Genomic DNA, 15711 nt, shown 5'->3' with positions numbered 1-15711 from the left:
GTTTTTTTAAGCTCTGTGGTCCATCTGCAGTGGAAATCAAGCAAGGAAAGAATTTGATTGCTTCATATTTATTGTAGTCTTTACAGGACAGAGAACACAGGCTCCTCAGCCATACAGGATATGCACATACTAATGCAGGTCGTTAGGATGATGGGCTGGAGTCTAACAGCAGGGAGCAGTGTTTCTGCTGGCCGCATGGTGGCACTGGAGCAGAGATGACCTGTCAAAATACTTCATAGCACAATTAAAACAAATGAGAGAGGACAAATACTACAAACAGAATCAGTGCAAAGTGGCTGCTGTAATAATGACCCCGACATAAGACTGTTATGGATCTCGCTGTAAAGTCGGCAGAGACCCGTATCCTTCCAACTAAATACCAAAACGCGTCCATCTCAATGCCCCCTGTTACTAATTTTGAGCTTACCCACACCTAGAGGTCTTGCAGGTCAATTACAGCAACAGAAAAAAAAAATCAGTGGAGGGCACAATATAAAGTCGGCTGCACTAGTCATAACTTAATGTAAACTCTGGAGTTCAGTAAAAGTGTACAGCTTTAATCAGAGGCTTTAAGACCACTTTCATGACGACTGGTAGGGGTGAAGGAAAACAATTGATTACAGCATTGTATTGCAATATTTTGCTCGGCAATATAGTATCTATAAACAGACACCAAGTATCATTATTTTATATAAATGACTCATTTCGCGAAGACAAAATAAACTTTGTGCTACTACAATAATAAAATGAATTGCTTTTTCAGTCCAATAGACACATTTTGCTGTTTGTTGATAAACTTTTCCATTGGGAACGCCATTTGCAGTTGAAAAAAGGTAATAAATCGCATTATATAGCAATACTCAGCGAATCACATGACATTTAAAATAATTTTGTATTTTGACTTAAGTATTGTGATAATATCATATTGTGGGGTCCACCCTAGCCTCTACTGGGTTTTAAATACTGTACATTTTGTGCAAAATTATTACCTTAGTAATAAATATAATACCATTTGTATCCTACAGTAGTGTAACTTGTTTTCAGTGATTTCCCACGGCCCATGACAGGGTCTCCCAACAAAATCAGGAATAATTTACTTACTCTCGCTCTTTTGCATTTCCCTTTGTTGTTACAGTGTCAATCCACTAACAGGGGTTCACAGTTGAAATGTGCATTTGATATTAAAAGTGTTGTGTTCAGCACTTATCTGTATCTAAACAGAAAGTGTGTGTTAGCATATTAGATTTCCCCATGTCAACCTCGCCACTGTGATACGAAAATAGCTACAGTAGAGGTAAATTTTTGTGGATTATCACCTAAAAGACAGTCAACTGAAGAGCATGGTTTTAACATCTTACACACATGGCAGCAGATTAATTCAAAACTTCAAAAAAAAGGGACTGAGGACATCAAATTAAATTATATGGTGAAGGACTGGTGCTTAATACACAAATACATGTAAATGTGCCATAATTGTGAAATGGTTTTAGTGGCTCAGGTCAGCTCGAGTCCCAAGTTTTGTCTGTCACAGTGAATGCTTAAACAGCAAACCTCCATGAGGGAAAGTGTTATCCTACGCCCTCTACTGGTCACATCACAACCACAATATAATCCTCATTCATATCTCAATATATGCTGAGATATTTCAAATCCATGTCAGCAGTTCCTGTTTTCAGGGACTCAGGGCTGAAAATACACCATTTAAGTACAAACTATATCCTTCCCTTATTAAAAATCATTGTAAAAAAAATAATAAAATAAAATAAAATTCAGTTTGGGCTGCAACTGCAAACAGACAATCAACACTGACGCAAATCCAACTGATGTGGAAATTCTGCCTTTAATTTGCAGCCTGGCCTGAATTATCTAAAAACTCTGAAGATCTCAAGCCTGTCTCTCTGTGGTTGGATCACTACCATCAAAGGGCATCTCACACTTTCCCTCCTCACTTCACCCTCACAGATAAAAGTTTCGAGCACCAGTTTTCACCTGAGCAGCAGACGTGTCACTAAAAGGCATAATAAAATCGACGTTTCAACAAGTAAACGAAAACACGAGAATCAGTCCTCAGTCCTGACGAGCCTCAGGGTCACTGAAACCTGCATAGTGTTACTCTAAACATTTGCATGAGTTAATGACATTATTGGATCCAAATCTACCAGGGTGACACACATACAGGACAAAGACGACAAAGATATGGGGTACAATTACAGCTCATTTGTATATACTTGACAAATGTCAAGAAACATCTTTCAATCTACGTGCACTTTTAGCTCATCATTGACGGGAATAGTCACCACATCCGCAGTGACCATCAGTCCCTTCTGTGTAGTGCACATATAAAACTAAGTTCAGGACCAGTGTCTGATCTCCTGCAGCAGGCAGATATTTGAGCCGCCCTGTCAGGTGCAGCAGACTGGAGACACAAAGGGTACACCTTGTAGAAACTCTGAGCTGACTCCTGTATTCTGCTAAACCTCGGAGACGACCCACAGGAGGAGGGAGGAGTGGAGGTACTTGAAAACAGATTCACTAACACCATGACATAGGAGGACCAGAGGAGAGAAACAGACTTCTTGTTGGTGTGGCCCCTCCTTTCTTGGGTTCTTCTGGTTACAAAAAGTCGGTTCTTTTCTGCATTTCGCCCTCTGGTGCTACAACAGTGGTGGACTCCTAGGACTCTGACTCAATTCTGTGAGCTGTGAAGACAAAATAAACATTATTTGAACATGGATCTGTGCACATACTGCATTGTGTGCAGCTTCATTGTAGTAACACTGGGTCTTCTAGGTCAAGTGGCTGCATACTAACATTGCTTGGGTATCCGTAGTGACTCTGTGTCTGCAGAAATGACTTGGTGCATGACACCTCTGAACTGGTACAGTAATTTGAGACTCTTCTCCTCTCCCACACAGGGGTCGTAGAAGCCTGGCAACCCTGCCTGCACACAGAGAAGCAATGCATATTCATGCATACAGATTTTGTAGCTAATGAAATGAACTCACTGACATACCAATACACACACATACACACCTTAGAGGCCTCGGTGAGGATGAGCTTGGAGTCCTTGACCAGGCACTGCAGAGGCACAGTGACGTCTATGACCTTTGCTTTGTCCTGCTTCTGGCTGGTGTCGGACACAAACTTTCCATACCAGGCATTCAGGATGATCAGACCTGGACAGTAACATGCAGTTTAAGCATTTAGTGCTTTCACAAAACTTTGGGTGTGTGTGAATCATGATGCTCAGTTTTAAACAGAGAGCAGTACAGACAGGCTGAAGTACTGCACAGGATATGACATACATGAGGAGTGTGACGTCTTGTGTGTGTAAATTAAAAAAAACAAATAAGGTAATACCTTAAGTTAAATCACTTCCTTTAACCTCTTATTTTGAAAGTCCCATTTTCTGTCTGATCTTTTGCGACCTTTACTTTGAAGTCCTCTCGGCGGAAACAGCTTACTACGGCGAAAAAGTTTGAAGATAATGGAGGGGAAACGCCGAAATGTTTGTACTCAAGTGTCAGACGGTTACTTGCTAAATTATCCGGCTGGAGTGGGAACGAGGTACAGTGTGGTTTAACGTGTTTGCTTTGATTTTGCGTGTGTGTTTTTCACTGACATTGTGGTAAATTTGGGAAATTGCAGTGTATCGCTGTCGCAGAGTTCACGCTAAAAATAACCGCAGGTGTTATTGTCATGAGTAACGACAACCGCTGATACTGACACGCTTGTTGGGCATGGAATTTATGCTTATTTATATGGTTTGTGGTATATGGTTCAAGGTACAAGATAGATTTATCAGTCAATTTTGAAAACATAGTTTTTGTCCTTGATCCTGCTACATCTTTTTGGAGTTGAAGGAGTTGAGGGGTCTCACAGCCTGGGGAAATGAGCTGCTCTGTAGTCTGGTGGTTCTGCAGCAGATACTTGTGTATCTTTTCCCAGAATGCAGCAGGGTGAACAGACTGTGGCTGGGGTGGCTGCTGTCTTTCAGTGTCCTTTGGGCTCTGTGCAGACACCTCACTTCACCGAGGTCACTGATGCTCTGTAGATGGGAACCAGTGATGTACTGGGCAGTTTTAATCCCCTGCTGTAGAGCCTTCCTGTCATGGGGCCGTGCATGAACCGTGCCAGTTTGTGATGTTTCCAGTCAGTGTGCTTTCTGTTGCTCCTCTGTAGAAGTTAACCAGGGTCTTGCTCTGTAATTTAGCCTTCCTACGTTTCTGTAGGAAGTAAAGCCTTTTTCTTGTTTTTTAATCTGGGTGATGATGTGGGATCACCAAGATAGATTCTCAGTGATAGTAATTCCAAGGAAACTCATAGCTGTTCACCTGCTCCACCTCAGCCTCACTGATGTAGACAGCGGTGTGTGTCTTTGCATCCTTCTTTCTAGAATCAACAATCAGCTCCTTGGTTTTGCTGACGATGAACTTCACAATAGAGTTCTCCTGACGTCTAGGAGTGCGGTCATGGGTGTACATTGTGAGGAGGAGGGGGCTGAGCACACAGCCCTGGGGGGCTTTGGTGTTGAGCACTAATGTAAAGGAGGTGTGACTGCCAATCCAAAATCTCTGGGGTCTAAATGTGAGGAAGTCCAATATCCAGTTGCAGAGGATATACTGTTTGACTTGTGAAAGAGCTGATTTTATTCATTTGTGTGTGTTTTGGATACGGCTGTTTAGAAAATTGTGGTGGCGAAAGAAAATAAAAACCTTTTAAAACCATCAGTACTCTATACCACTTACTAGCCTGGGGTTCGCTACAATGTGAATTCCTCCTAGAGCTGTGCAAAGACAGAACCTATGATAATTATGTCCAGTGCTGGTATGACCACAGCAGTCCTGCTATTATGTTAGCAGGATGTTATTTCTATGTAGCAAGGGGCTCGTTTACATGCACATTAATATTCCAGTATTATCACGAATACGAATCAGCTTTTGTTACGGATGAATTTAATGCAGATAAGGTAAACAGCATACCCGAATTAGGCCAGTTTTGGAATGGCCTGGAATGTTTCTCTGATTAAAGGTACAGTGTGGAGCATTTAGGGGCATATATTGGGAGAAATAGAATATAATAGGTATGTTTTCATTGGTGTACAATCAATTGGAAATTAGAAGCTTTTTGTTCATCAGAATTAGCCGTTTATATCCACATAGGGTTCGGGTCCTTGTCCAAGGCAGTTTGCAGTTTGTTGCACTGCTGTGTTTCTACAGTAGCCCAGAATGGACAAACCAAACACTGGCTCTAGATAGGGCCACTCACGTTTTCACGTTGGCCACCTTAGTTAGCTGTCCCTCTGTGTTAAAAGCATCTGAAAAAAATATTTCTAATGTGAAAGTGCTTTATTCAGTGTTATTACCAATTTAAATAACTAAATCTGTTTGTTTTGGAGTGGACGAGATCTGGATCTTCAGTTATCAGAGAAAAAGGGTGAGCACACATTAGAAGCTGCTGGCCTAGCAGCCTGTCTGCGACAAGCCAAAAGAGAGTAGTAGAGACACTGATTTTAACGAGAAACTGCTTAATTTTGTGTTTTTACCTGTTTTAATCACCTTGTTTGTTTTGGAGAGAGGGAGACCTCTGTGTATAATTTGACTTCTGGCACAAACCTAATAAAACCCTCCTGAAAAATGGACACTGAGAAAATCCTAACTGAAAGCTCGCACTCAGCACATGAAAAATGTTCAGCTGGTTGCAATAAGCCATCCTCACTGCTAGATGCCACTAAATGCTACAAACTGCTCTTTTAAGACATTTGGCATACGCTGATATTAGTCGGGTTTTGGAGCATTCCTTGGGCATGTATACAGCCCATTCTAAATATGCATCTCAGCTGGGGGTTTTTACTGAAATTTTCAACACACAACATCCTGCCTGTTTTTGATCAGCTGTGTGTGTTGTCATGGATTTGTTGAGCATAAAACAACTAGTCGACAGTCTGCAAGGCTGGAGTGGAGATACATGCCCAAAAGAAAAGCCCATATCTTTGGCCGGAAAGTGAAAAAAAAACAACTTTTAAAGCATTTTGAAAGATTTGTGATATCAACAGGGTTTTTTTTATATGTGCAAATATCACAACACCGACCTTTTCAATAACGTTTTTGAACAATGAAAGAAGAAGGCTGTGTTTGCACGGTCCAACAAGTCTGCCACCATTGGAAAACTTTGAAAAAAAAAAAATCTTATTTTAATGCATTGCAGCAAAATGGCACAAGCAACAGCCATTCCACTTCTCCACATTTTGATGCGATAAACGACATGTTAGGACCTGTTGATTGGAGAATCCACGGCTGCATGTAAACTTGAATATTAATGGAATATTTGTTTTCATTAGCCATGTAATCATCTTAGTGGGAATATTGTTTACAGAGAAAGGGCAAAAAACAGAACATTTTGTGCATGTAAACGTAGTCATTGTCTATCTCTACTTCTTGGGCAGAAGGGGCTGTGAACACATCACATAAAGTGACTCTTCAAATAATGACATGCACCCTCTACACAAATACAACAGAAAATCCATTAGCACACTGAAGTGATAGTCTTGATTTACACCCGTGTACACTCTGGTGTTCTGTGCACAGACATGCAAGCTTAACCTATGTAAACACTGCAGTATGGAGACGGGCTGCGTCATCATCACTTGCTTCACAGCGGGAGATGATGGAAGTCAGACTTAGAGAAAACAGAATCCTGGAGCTACAGTGTATCCCACAGTTAACACAACCATGAGAAATGTGTTTGAATTACACATTTGGATTCCTACCAAGTTTTGGCTGCAAACTAAAAAAAGGTTTCAGTTTCTCACCCTAGCGTAGCGTCTGTGTGTATGTGTGTGTGTTCCCTCACCCATCTTGGATTCTTCCGCTTCTATGATTCTCCTCACAGACTCCTGCATCAGCAGAACCTGCAGCGGAGCCAAGGGAGAAAGAAGAAGAGGAGGAGGAGGGGTGAAGGAGGGGAGCAAAATGGAAAAGGGTAGGAGAGAGGTTTTCAGACGGGACGAGGCGAGCTGAACCCAGAAACAATGATCAATGATTCCCGCACACCAAACGAGTAACGGTGTGTTTGCATGTGAGTACTCACAGCCGACTCTGCCTCGTGCTTCTTCTTGGCGATGTCTGTGGCTGAGCTCTTCCTCTGCAGCTCCAGCTCCCTGTGAGGCACAAAGCAGACAACCAACAATCGCCCACTGGGATTCACTGTGGAGGATCTATGATGACGGCGCCAGTGTGAAAAAAATGCCCAGCAGTATTAACAGCACCCATAATCAGAATGTTGCATTTCTGACCAACTCAGGACTGTGTAGTTGCCTTCAGCTGATGGACATGAACTTTCATAATCAAACTATATCTCACACATGCAAACAACTTCAAATATTAGGGAGGGGTTCATAGGATATAGCAAACAGTAAGGAAAGATCCATTCACTGTCATATTTCGTCAATCTAAGATACTGATTATGTAGACAGGAAATGTACTGACTCCTCTTTTTGTGCTTGTGTATAAGGGATTATGATCAGTCTGTGGATGGCCATGTAGACCAGCAGGGGTCCCACGGTGGCGTAGAAGACAGCACTGGGCAGCAGCTGATCTGTTAGGTGAACTGGAAACAGGTAAGTCTGACTGGCGCGCACCAACCTGCACAAAAAACACCAGCACAGACATACATTAGATAACAATGCAGGGAGATGAGGACCCGCGAGACAGTGAGTTCATATTCTGGGTTGGCCAGTACTTGATTTTGAGTGTAACTCCCTGAGGGACCCCAATGCTGACAGCGGCTGACAGGACACTGTGCCGGCTGATCTTCCTCTCTGCTCCATATTCCACCACAGTCCCAAACCAGCCCGTCCTAGAGAGGGAGGAACACGAAAATGAACAGAGACCATTAGAGATCAGCAGAGTGTAAACAGGGTAAATCATACAGCCAGTGCAGCTGGAGATTAAAATGTTTAGGTATCTTTATTTTTCTTTTTATCTATTTTTTTTTCTATTGCTAAATTTATTTTACATTAATGCCTGTGTCTATGAATGTTTTAGGGTAATTATGAATGTTTCTTTTTGTATTTTGCCATATATTGTATAATGACATTTTATCTCAGGTTAGGGTTAGGGGTTAGCTCTTAACTCTGGAAAGCAACTTATGTTTCTTTCTTGAAAATTTGCTCTGTAAATAAGAGAATATCATTCAGATATATAACATGTTTTTCATGTTAGAAATTAGTCATTTGCAGGTCACATTATTAAATGGTTTCTATAGGATGTTCGACATGTGAAGTGTCTCGATATACTGATATTGACAAATGAAATATGATTGTCATGTTAATAATACACACATGATAACATGGTGTAAACAACCTAGCACCTCTTACAAATTCTTCTCTTTCCATTCACATTTTTGGCTCCTTCACCAAACACCATCAAGTTGTCTTTTCACTACCAAGTGTAATTGCTCTTTCTGTTCACTTTTGCACACATTTGCTCACAGACTTTCTCTCCACCTCCCTTCACTTGTATTTTGAGTGTGATTTATTTGACAAAAAGGGGACAAATTTCACAAAGTTAATGGTGTATATGACAATAAAATTCATAGATATGTATTTCTTCATTTTCCAAAGATTTTGCGTTAATATTGTTATTGATAAATCTTTTGGCCACGATTATTGTGAAGTGATCATGCCAGCCCTTAGCCCCAAAAGCCTGACTCCTCAGGTTTTCTCAACTAATAATCACAAAACATTTTTTATCTTGACATTACTTGGGTCTGAATAGACAAGCTGCTTTCTTTAACTATGTCAAAAAGCTTTTTTAATCCCAATCAGTTCACAATTTTCTTGCAATAACAAGACATTTTCATTAAAAACAACTTTAAATCCTTCTCATCACTTAAAGAATATGTAATACCAGGCAAAGAAGTGATGTTTTCAGTTGGTTTTAACTTGTTCTTTAAAGTACTTTGACAGGGAAATTTTTTCATCAGCACATATTTTTGCACGCTGCCTGGCAAACCAGTTAATTTACAGAAATTAAGGCCGTTGAGACAGGATAAGCAGACAGACATACTTCACAGAGCCTTTCACTTTGGTCTGGTCCTCATCCTGGAACTTGTACTGGTAGCTCATCATCAGGTATGAGTGAGGCACACCCAGCTGGAAGGGGTGGGGTTGGGAGAGGAGTAACACAGAATGCACAGAAAGTGAAAAATAGCAAATCTCAGGGTTAAAGCTGGGGTAGGCAGTTTAATTTTGGCTTCACTGGGCAAAAATCCCGTAAACTTTGGGAGTGTTGTAATTCATGTGAACTGAGAAAACATTACACTTTTGTATCATTTCAGAGAGAGGGTTTCCCCATCGGCTGCTCTACAAATGCAGATGCACGTGTATGACCCTTCTGTAAAGGCCTGATTTAGTGTCAGAGAATCTTGCAGAGAAAATTCCTATTCCAGCATTGGCAACAACTGCCAGCATTGCATAATAACCCACTAAAGGAGGAAACACTGAGGAAAGCGAGTCTCAAAGTCAGTCTGATAATAAATGATGCCTACCCCAGCTTTAAGTAGGTGAAACTTCAGTAACAGTACAAACTGTATTTATGACAGCAGGACACTGTGTACTGTATATGCATTTGTAATTGCACTTATGTTTGTGTGTACCTGCAGAGCGAGAGTAAAGTGGCTGCTCTTTGTGTCTCGCACCAGGCTGGTGGTCATGGCGCTGTTGGGCCCCCAGCGCCACTGCAGATAACCCATGGTGTTCTGGTCCAGGTGGCGCGCTGTCATCAGAGAACAGCTCGGCCGTAAACCTCGAGGTGAGAACTGCAAGCCACACTGTGCTGTCAAGAAACTGGACAGAGAGGACACAAAAAGAGAGAGCATGACACAGAGGGAGAATGCCATTCATACAGCGTTCTATGGCCTATTATTTCTGATTAGCAGAAAGACAGATCGATGTTATGGACGCAGCTCTGAATATAGACTCTGACGGAAGCATAAAATCCTTTTTAATTCACCAAAATCAGTTTTAAATCGATAAGTTTGTGTCACATAACTGATTTCTTTAGTAAGTAGCCATGTAATAAGTCCGCTATGTTAAACAATAAGGCCTTACCACCGTTGAGTGAGGTTGCGAAACACCTTTAACCCAATGAGAGGTCCAAGTATGTCTCCTGCACCTAACTCTACCTGCAGAGACAAATGCACAGAAACATGTGTCTGCAGATGGACAAAAAAATTACTAAAACAATATGTATTTTCCAATTCTAATCTTTAACACATGCACTTTGTAGTTTACGTGCATTTGTGTGTTTACCTCTCCCCAGCCCTTGGCTGACGTAACCCTTCGGACGGTCATGTTAATGTTGCCCCCTCCGTTCCCATTGTGCGTTGAGAGCGAACCAGACAGCACTGCTGTATCAGAGTTCGTCAAAGGAGCCTGAAAAAGGACAGGAGAGTTTGCCAGAGAATACTGCAGTGACCCTGGCGTAGGTAAGTAGCTGTGTGTCAGGTAAATGCTAAATGTGTGTGTTATGCTGTACCTCTATAGACTGGGAAATGTGCATCTTGTTGATTTCAATATGAGGAAATCCTCCTCCTGGCATCTCTTCAAAGTCCTCATCATAGCGGTCAAACAGGTCTGTTGCATCCACGCCCACGCTGATGGTGCCCTGAATAATGAGCGAGTGAAGGGGAGAGATTGACAGAATTAATTAAGAGAGAAGGAAAAGGGTGAGGGACATAAAGACATGAATGTGGAAACCATCCACAGTCAAAATTGAGTTGTGTTGCACAATTTATTCAGTATATCTGCATAAAAGTGGCAGCCCACACAAGAAGTACGGTGAAAGTAGTGAAGTCGACAGATGTACGTGGTGTAGTTGTGAGTGAGAAAACCTTGGGGTTAGTTCTTTGCTGCAGCCTCCTCTCTTCTCTTTCTCTCTGCAGCCTTTCGTACTCCTCTCGAATTTCTGCTGGAGTTCTCTTCCTCTCCACCACCTACACAACATCATCACCATAAGGTGTTGGTTATATGAAGATATGTTAAAACAATACTTCACCCTCACTAAATGGCCTTTTGTTTATCAATTACTCACTCATTAATCCACAAATAGAGAAAAATGTTGATGAATTGAAGTGACAGAGGGCCGTATTTCACAACAGAAAACCCACATCAAAACATCAGTATGCCATCTTTCACACAACTGATACAGTATAATCCAATCTCGTTATCTAGTCGTATGCTCTGTGCTTCCCAGACAGACAGCCCTTTGACAGGAGACTCAACTAAAAGTGAAATGCTCTCTTCAACACCAGACTCCATTGACAAAAAAAGTAATTTTACCTCACTGCTGGTCTACTGTTGCCTTGATTAACATTTTTTTTGTGTTATTGTGTAAGTTCGGTGAATATGAACTAACTTTTTAAAACCCTGTCACACAATAACACAACTTACTAATTGTGGCGATGGTAGACCAGCAGCCCCTGTGTTGAGTGAAGTAAAATCACTGTTTTTGTAAATGGAGTCTGGCTTTGATAAGAGCATAGATAAGTTTCACTTTAGAAAGAGCTGTCTGCCTGGGATGTACTGAGCATCTGACTGGATTAATGAAACTTAGATTATGTGTGTGAGTTTGTAAACAGATTTTTTGATATAGTTTCGCTGTTGTAAAATGCAGACCCCTACACCTTCAGTTCATCAAGAATTTCTTCATGTTTGGATACTTGAATGACCGGAGCTATGTGAGAAAAAATGATCTTCACAAATTCAACGTAACACAGAGTGAATACTTGCACAAATAGTCATCTTATGGATGAAGTATTCCTTTAATGTAAAATGTGTATGATGTGGCAGCAAAACCACTCAACTTCAAGATGAAAAAAGGTGTTGTTAGATACATACCTCCCAACCTTCCACCTCCAACCCTTTCTTCCCAAAAATGTCATAGATAGCTCTGGAGTGAGCATCACTCAGCACTGAGGGGAGAGAGGGACGTTACAGTTCAGTTTGTGTAGGTGTTTTTTGTGCGCTGTGAATGGTATTTAGTCTGTTTCCATGTCCTGTTCATTTTCATGTGTATTTTTCCAGTAATAATGGCAACAGAAATGTTGAAGTAAAGGATTTAAATTCCAATGACCTGCAAGCGTCTTTACCTTCATATGCCTGGTGCACCTGGTTGAAAAGCTGTTCAGCTTGGCTCTTCAGCTCTGGGTCTCGATGTTTGTCGGGATGGTAGAGCATACACAGCCTCCGATATGACGCCTTGAGCTCCTCCAATGTAGCCTGCGGCAAGAGAGAGGATAGGTTTCACTTCAGAGTAGGGCTGCAGCTAGCAATTACTTTTGTCATTGATTAATCTGCCAAATACTTTGATGATTAATCAATTGACTGTTTGATTAGCGAAATGCTAAATATGCTAAATGCAGAAAGTGGAAGGCATGTCAAATAATTTTCTAAGCATTGAGGAGGGACCTATGGTTTTGATTTTGGCTTAGGGGAGGGGCACACAACTTTGATTAGCTGTATTTTGTATATATTTTACTGAAGATTTTTTAAGAAAGCATGCCTGTAAGTCTGGAAGACGTGTTTTTGTTACAAGTCACAAAGAGAGAAACTCCCGCACACTGTCCCGCTTACTGCTGACATATTTATTGAGTGAAAAAAAAACAATGTTTTAGTCAAGCGAAACATTTTTACAGGTATAACTGATGAAGGTGGGATTCCTCCCTCTTCTGACACACTTGTCACACATTCAGGTGTGCAGTAATTTTCCTCACCAATTTCGTTAAAACTCACCAAAATTAAACTACTTGTAACCAGACGCTGTAAAGACAGAAATTATTGTTGGATTTTTAAATTTCTGACTCTCAGGGAGGGTCAAGGAAAAATACTTGTAGTTTAAAGGAGGGTTTAAAAACCCTACACAAAACAGCCCCCCCCCCCCCAATAAATAAAGAACCGTCCCTTAAAGCCACCTATTTTTAAACAAATTGAAAAATTTCTACCAATCCATTGACATTAAACAATAAATTAAAAGTTCATATAGCTGTTATATGCCTCAGTAACTAACTAATGTTAGCTCACGTTATCCAGCTGAACGTCCCAGCACAGTATGTCCTGATCAGGCCTCCCTGTCAGCCTGGTTTGTTGAGAACTGAGATTTTAGGAGGCGCTCACGAGTGCAGATAAATATCATTTTTGCACCCACACCCACTCCGAGGTGCAAACACTGCCTGTATTCATGTAAAGTAGATGCCGAAATATCCTGCTTTTCATGCCTCTGCAGCATCAACCGGTCCCAGCCTCCACGGCTGATGGTGCTGAGGAAGAGGACCGTTATTCAACTGGAGGCTGATGCACCGACCGCACACCTCTGTCTCAAAGGAAATCCACCCGACGGTCACGGCGATACGTCCGTCACCAGTCGGTGTTAATGTAAAACTGAGTAAACCGTACCTCTTTCCTGACGTTGAGTAGAGAGTAGTAGTCCCGATTGTCTAACTCAAAATCATCATCTAAGGACGCTGCCATGTTTGCGTTTAGTGCAGTCCCGCCCACCCCTCCGGTGTCCTGGAAGCTGATTGGATAGTCATTCCGGGAGCGGAAGTTGTCCTGTCGCCCTCTTCTGGTTATGTGTTGGAGTTTGACCTCATAAGTGGAAAAAAAGAATATAATTAAATAATAATGATATATTACAGTTCACGATATAGTGGAAAATTCTCTTCTCTTGAGATAGATATGATCTTTACTGCCAGAAAAAGTAGTTTAGTGACTCTTCGGCAGCGGCGAAAACACAAAATAATAGGCTACAGATAGGACCAAAAACACTAGTAAGTTACAGGGTTCCTGTAAAACCTTTAAAAGTCTTAAATGTCATTAAATTTGTTAATCTAAAAAAATGCCCTTTATTGGTATTAAAATGTCTTGAATCAATCTTTTAAACGTCTTAAAAATGCGAAGACATTGGCAGAAGGATTTCATGAATCTTTTTTGGCATCATAATATCTCAAAATAATTTGTAATATCTATTTTAAAAAATATAATTTTCTGAATTTACCGTCTGGCAGATCAGGATAGAGGAACCAACATCACTCATATAGATTTACCACATTCAACTGAATGAAAAATGAACTAACTTTTCTCAAGGCAAACCAAATAGATAACATAATGTGTTCACTGTTGTCCACGTGTTCCACTCTAGAAAGCCTTAATTTTTTTCAGTATTTGAAGTAGCCTAGATCATCTTAAATTTTAACTTGACCAGAAAAAAAATGTTGGAGTAAACATTTTTCCCTCCCTTTTGGTTGTTGGTTATTGTAAAATTGGTCCTAAATTTTACTTTGAGTGGCAATGAAAAGTCTTCAAAAGTCCTGAATTTAGGCTGCCTTAGGCTGTGGGGACCTTGAAGGTAAGGCTAAAAAAACAATAAATATCTTATTACCTAGTTTACTCTGTGATTAAAAGCAATTTAAAAGCCATTCACCAGATAACACAGTCAACAGTTTTCCATTCACTGCATATTGTGTCTAAAGGCGTTTTCCCTTTCTTCAGCCTGACCTGTTTAATCTGTCTGAGAGTCCTTGGGCAAAAATGAGCAGCTGAGTCCCCATTAAGGTCTCGATCCAGGCCCATCTGTATTTTCTATAGCTATTAATGCTGAAGTATTAGTTATCCTCTCCAAGGTTTGCTGCGTGCTAATTTGATAAGGGTGAAGTCGGGTGAAATGGGACATCAGTCAAAATGGGACAAACAGATTTAACATCTTTGGCTCTTAAAATATTATCCAATCACCAAACATGATGCATTGGCACCAAAAATGTCCTTGTACACAAAACAACCATTTTGACATGTCTGAGATGACAAGAATGGACACAGCAAAGATTCAAATTTTCACTTAAATTTTCAAGAGAGTGGCATGTTGATTGTCTCATTTTGATATTAAGAGTGCTGCAGCTAAAACAATGAGGGTATAACAACAAAACATGTCATATGATGTTGTATTTTATTCACTGTTTGGGTTATAATAAAATTATTTTCACAATAAATTTTTTCTTTTTATGCGAAAGTGTTTTCAGTAAGAATTTATTGCACTCACGTAAAACGGTACAAAACTTAAGCGACATTTTCCTGTAGTGAAACCAGCATGATTTTAGGCTACCGGGTGCCATAAAATCACGAGTTATGCTATTGTGTGCCACCCTGTAATATTTCAGACACTTTTAGTATTTTTGTCTCTTAGAAAATATTTAAGATGATGCTGTGAGGCCATGTCATCCATTGCTGTCACAAGCACGTCCATGGCACCAAGGAAACAGGCAGCAAACAGAGAAAGCATGGCTGAAAGTTGGAGGGTCTTTTTTTTATGAATAGTAAGGTTACATTAATGATTTTATGATTTACTGCCTGAGCTGATAAATGGTTTTAACCATTTAAAAAACACACACAACTGTTCCATTTTACCTTACAGTTGTCTCATTTTACCCAGACATGTCATCAGAGTGACGTAGAAGCTCTTGTGTTTGAAGGTCCAGAGTCTCTAAAGTATTTTACTTGGCAACACATTTTATTTATAGAAATATAGCAGTGATACATGGCAAGTTCTAAAAGTAACACTTAAGGTAGTCTTCTCTCTGCTTTTCTCTGCAATCTACCAAAAATTGTCCCTAATTATCTTGCTTCACCCAAAACACAAGTTAGAAATATGGAACATGTAA

General features: G+C 40.5%; 2 protein-coding genes across 3 annotated transcripts in view; one reads left to right on the top strand and one right to left on the bottom strand.

The window, feature by feature from the left end:
- Positions 1 to 52: 52 nt before the first annotated feature.
- Positions 53 to 13586, bottom strand: LOC121954227 (dnaJ homolog subfamily C member 11-like). The gene is made up of 16 exons (XM_042501576.2): positions 13454 to 13586; positions 12151 to 12280; positions 11900 to 11973; positions 10894 to 10995; positions 10539 to 10667; positions 10313 to 10435; positions 10112 to 10185; positions 9658 to 9847; positions 9069 to 9154; positions 7741 to 7857; positions 7488 to 7643; positions 7090 to 7159; positions 6853 to 6910; positions 3034 to 3176; positions 2812 to 2941; positions 53 to 2699 (listed from the first exon to the last, which is right to left on the bottom strand). The coding sequence occupies exons 1-16, from the start codon at positions 13526 to 13528 to the stop codon at positions 2674 to 2676; spliced, it is 1683 nt and encodes a 560-aa protein (XP_042357510.1). The 5' UTR covers positions 13529 to 13586; the 3' UTR covers positions 53 to 2673.
- Positions 7183 to 15711, top strand: part of LOC121953960 (calmodulin-binding transcription activator 1-like) — a 70094-nt gene continuing 61565 nt past the window's right edge. The window contains exons 1-4 of one of the 2 annotated variants that reach the window (XM_088085476.1): positions 7183 to 7413; positions 7513 to 7618; positions 9703 to 9812; positions 10323 to 10488. The gene's annotated coding sequence lies outside the window, so the exon portion shown is untranslated. Of the gene's footprint in view, positions 7414 to 7512; positions 7619 to 9701; positions 9813 to 10322; positions 10489 to 15711 lie in introns of those variants that run through there. The other variant, XM_088085481.1, reaches the window with a different exon arrangement.

Source organism: Plectropomus leopardus, chromosome 2, assembly GCF_026936395.1.
Source record: "Plectropomus leopardus strain MGB_pleo_1.0 chromosome 2, ASM2693639v1, whole genome shotgun sequence".
Classification (NCBI taxonomy): Eukaryota; Metazoa; Chordata; class Actinopteri; order Perciformes; family Serranidae; genus Plectropomus; species Plectropomus leopardus.
This window is presented reverse-complemented; position numbering and strand designations above follow the sequence as displayed.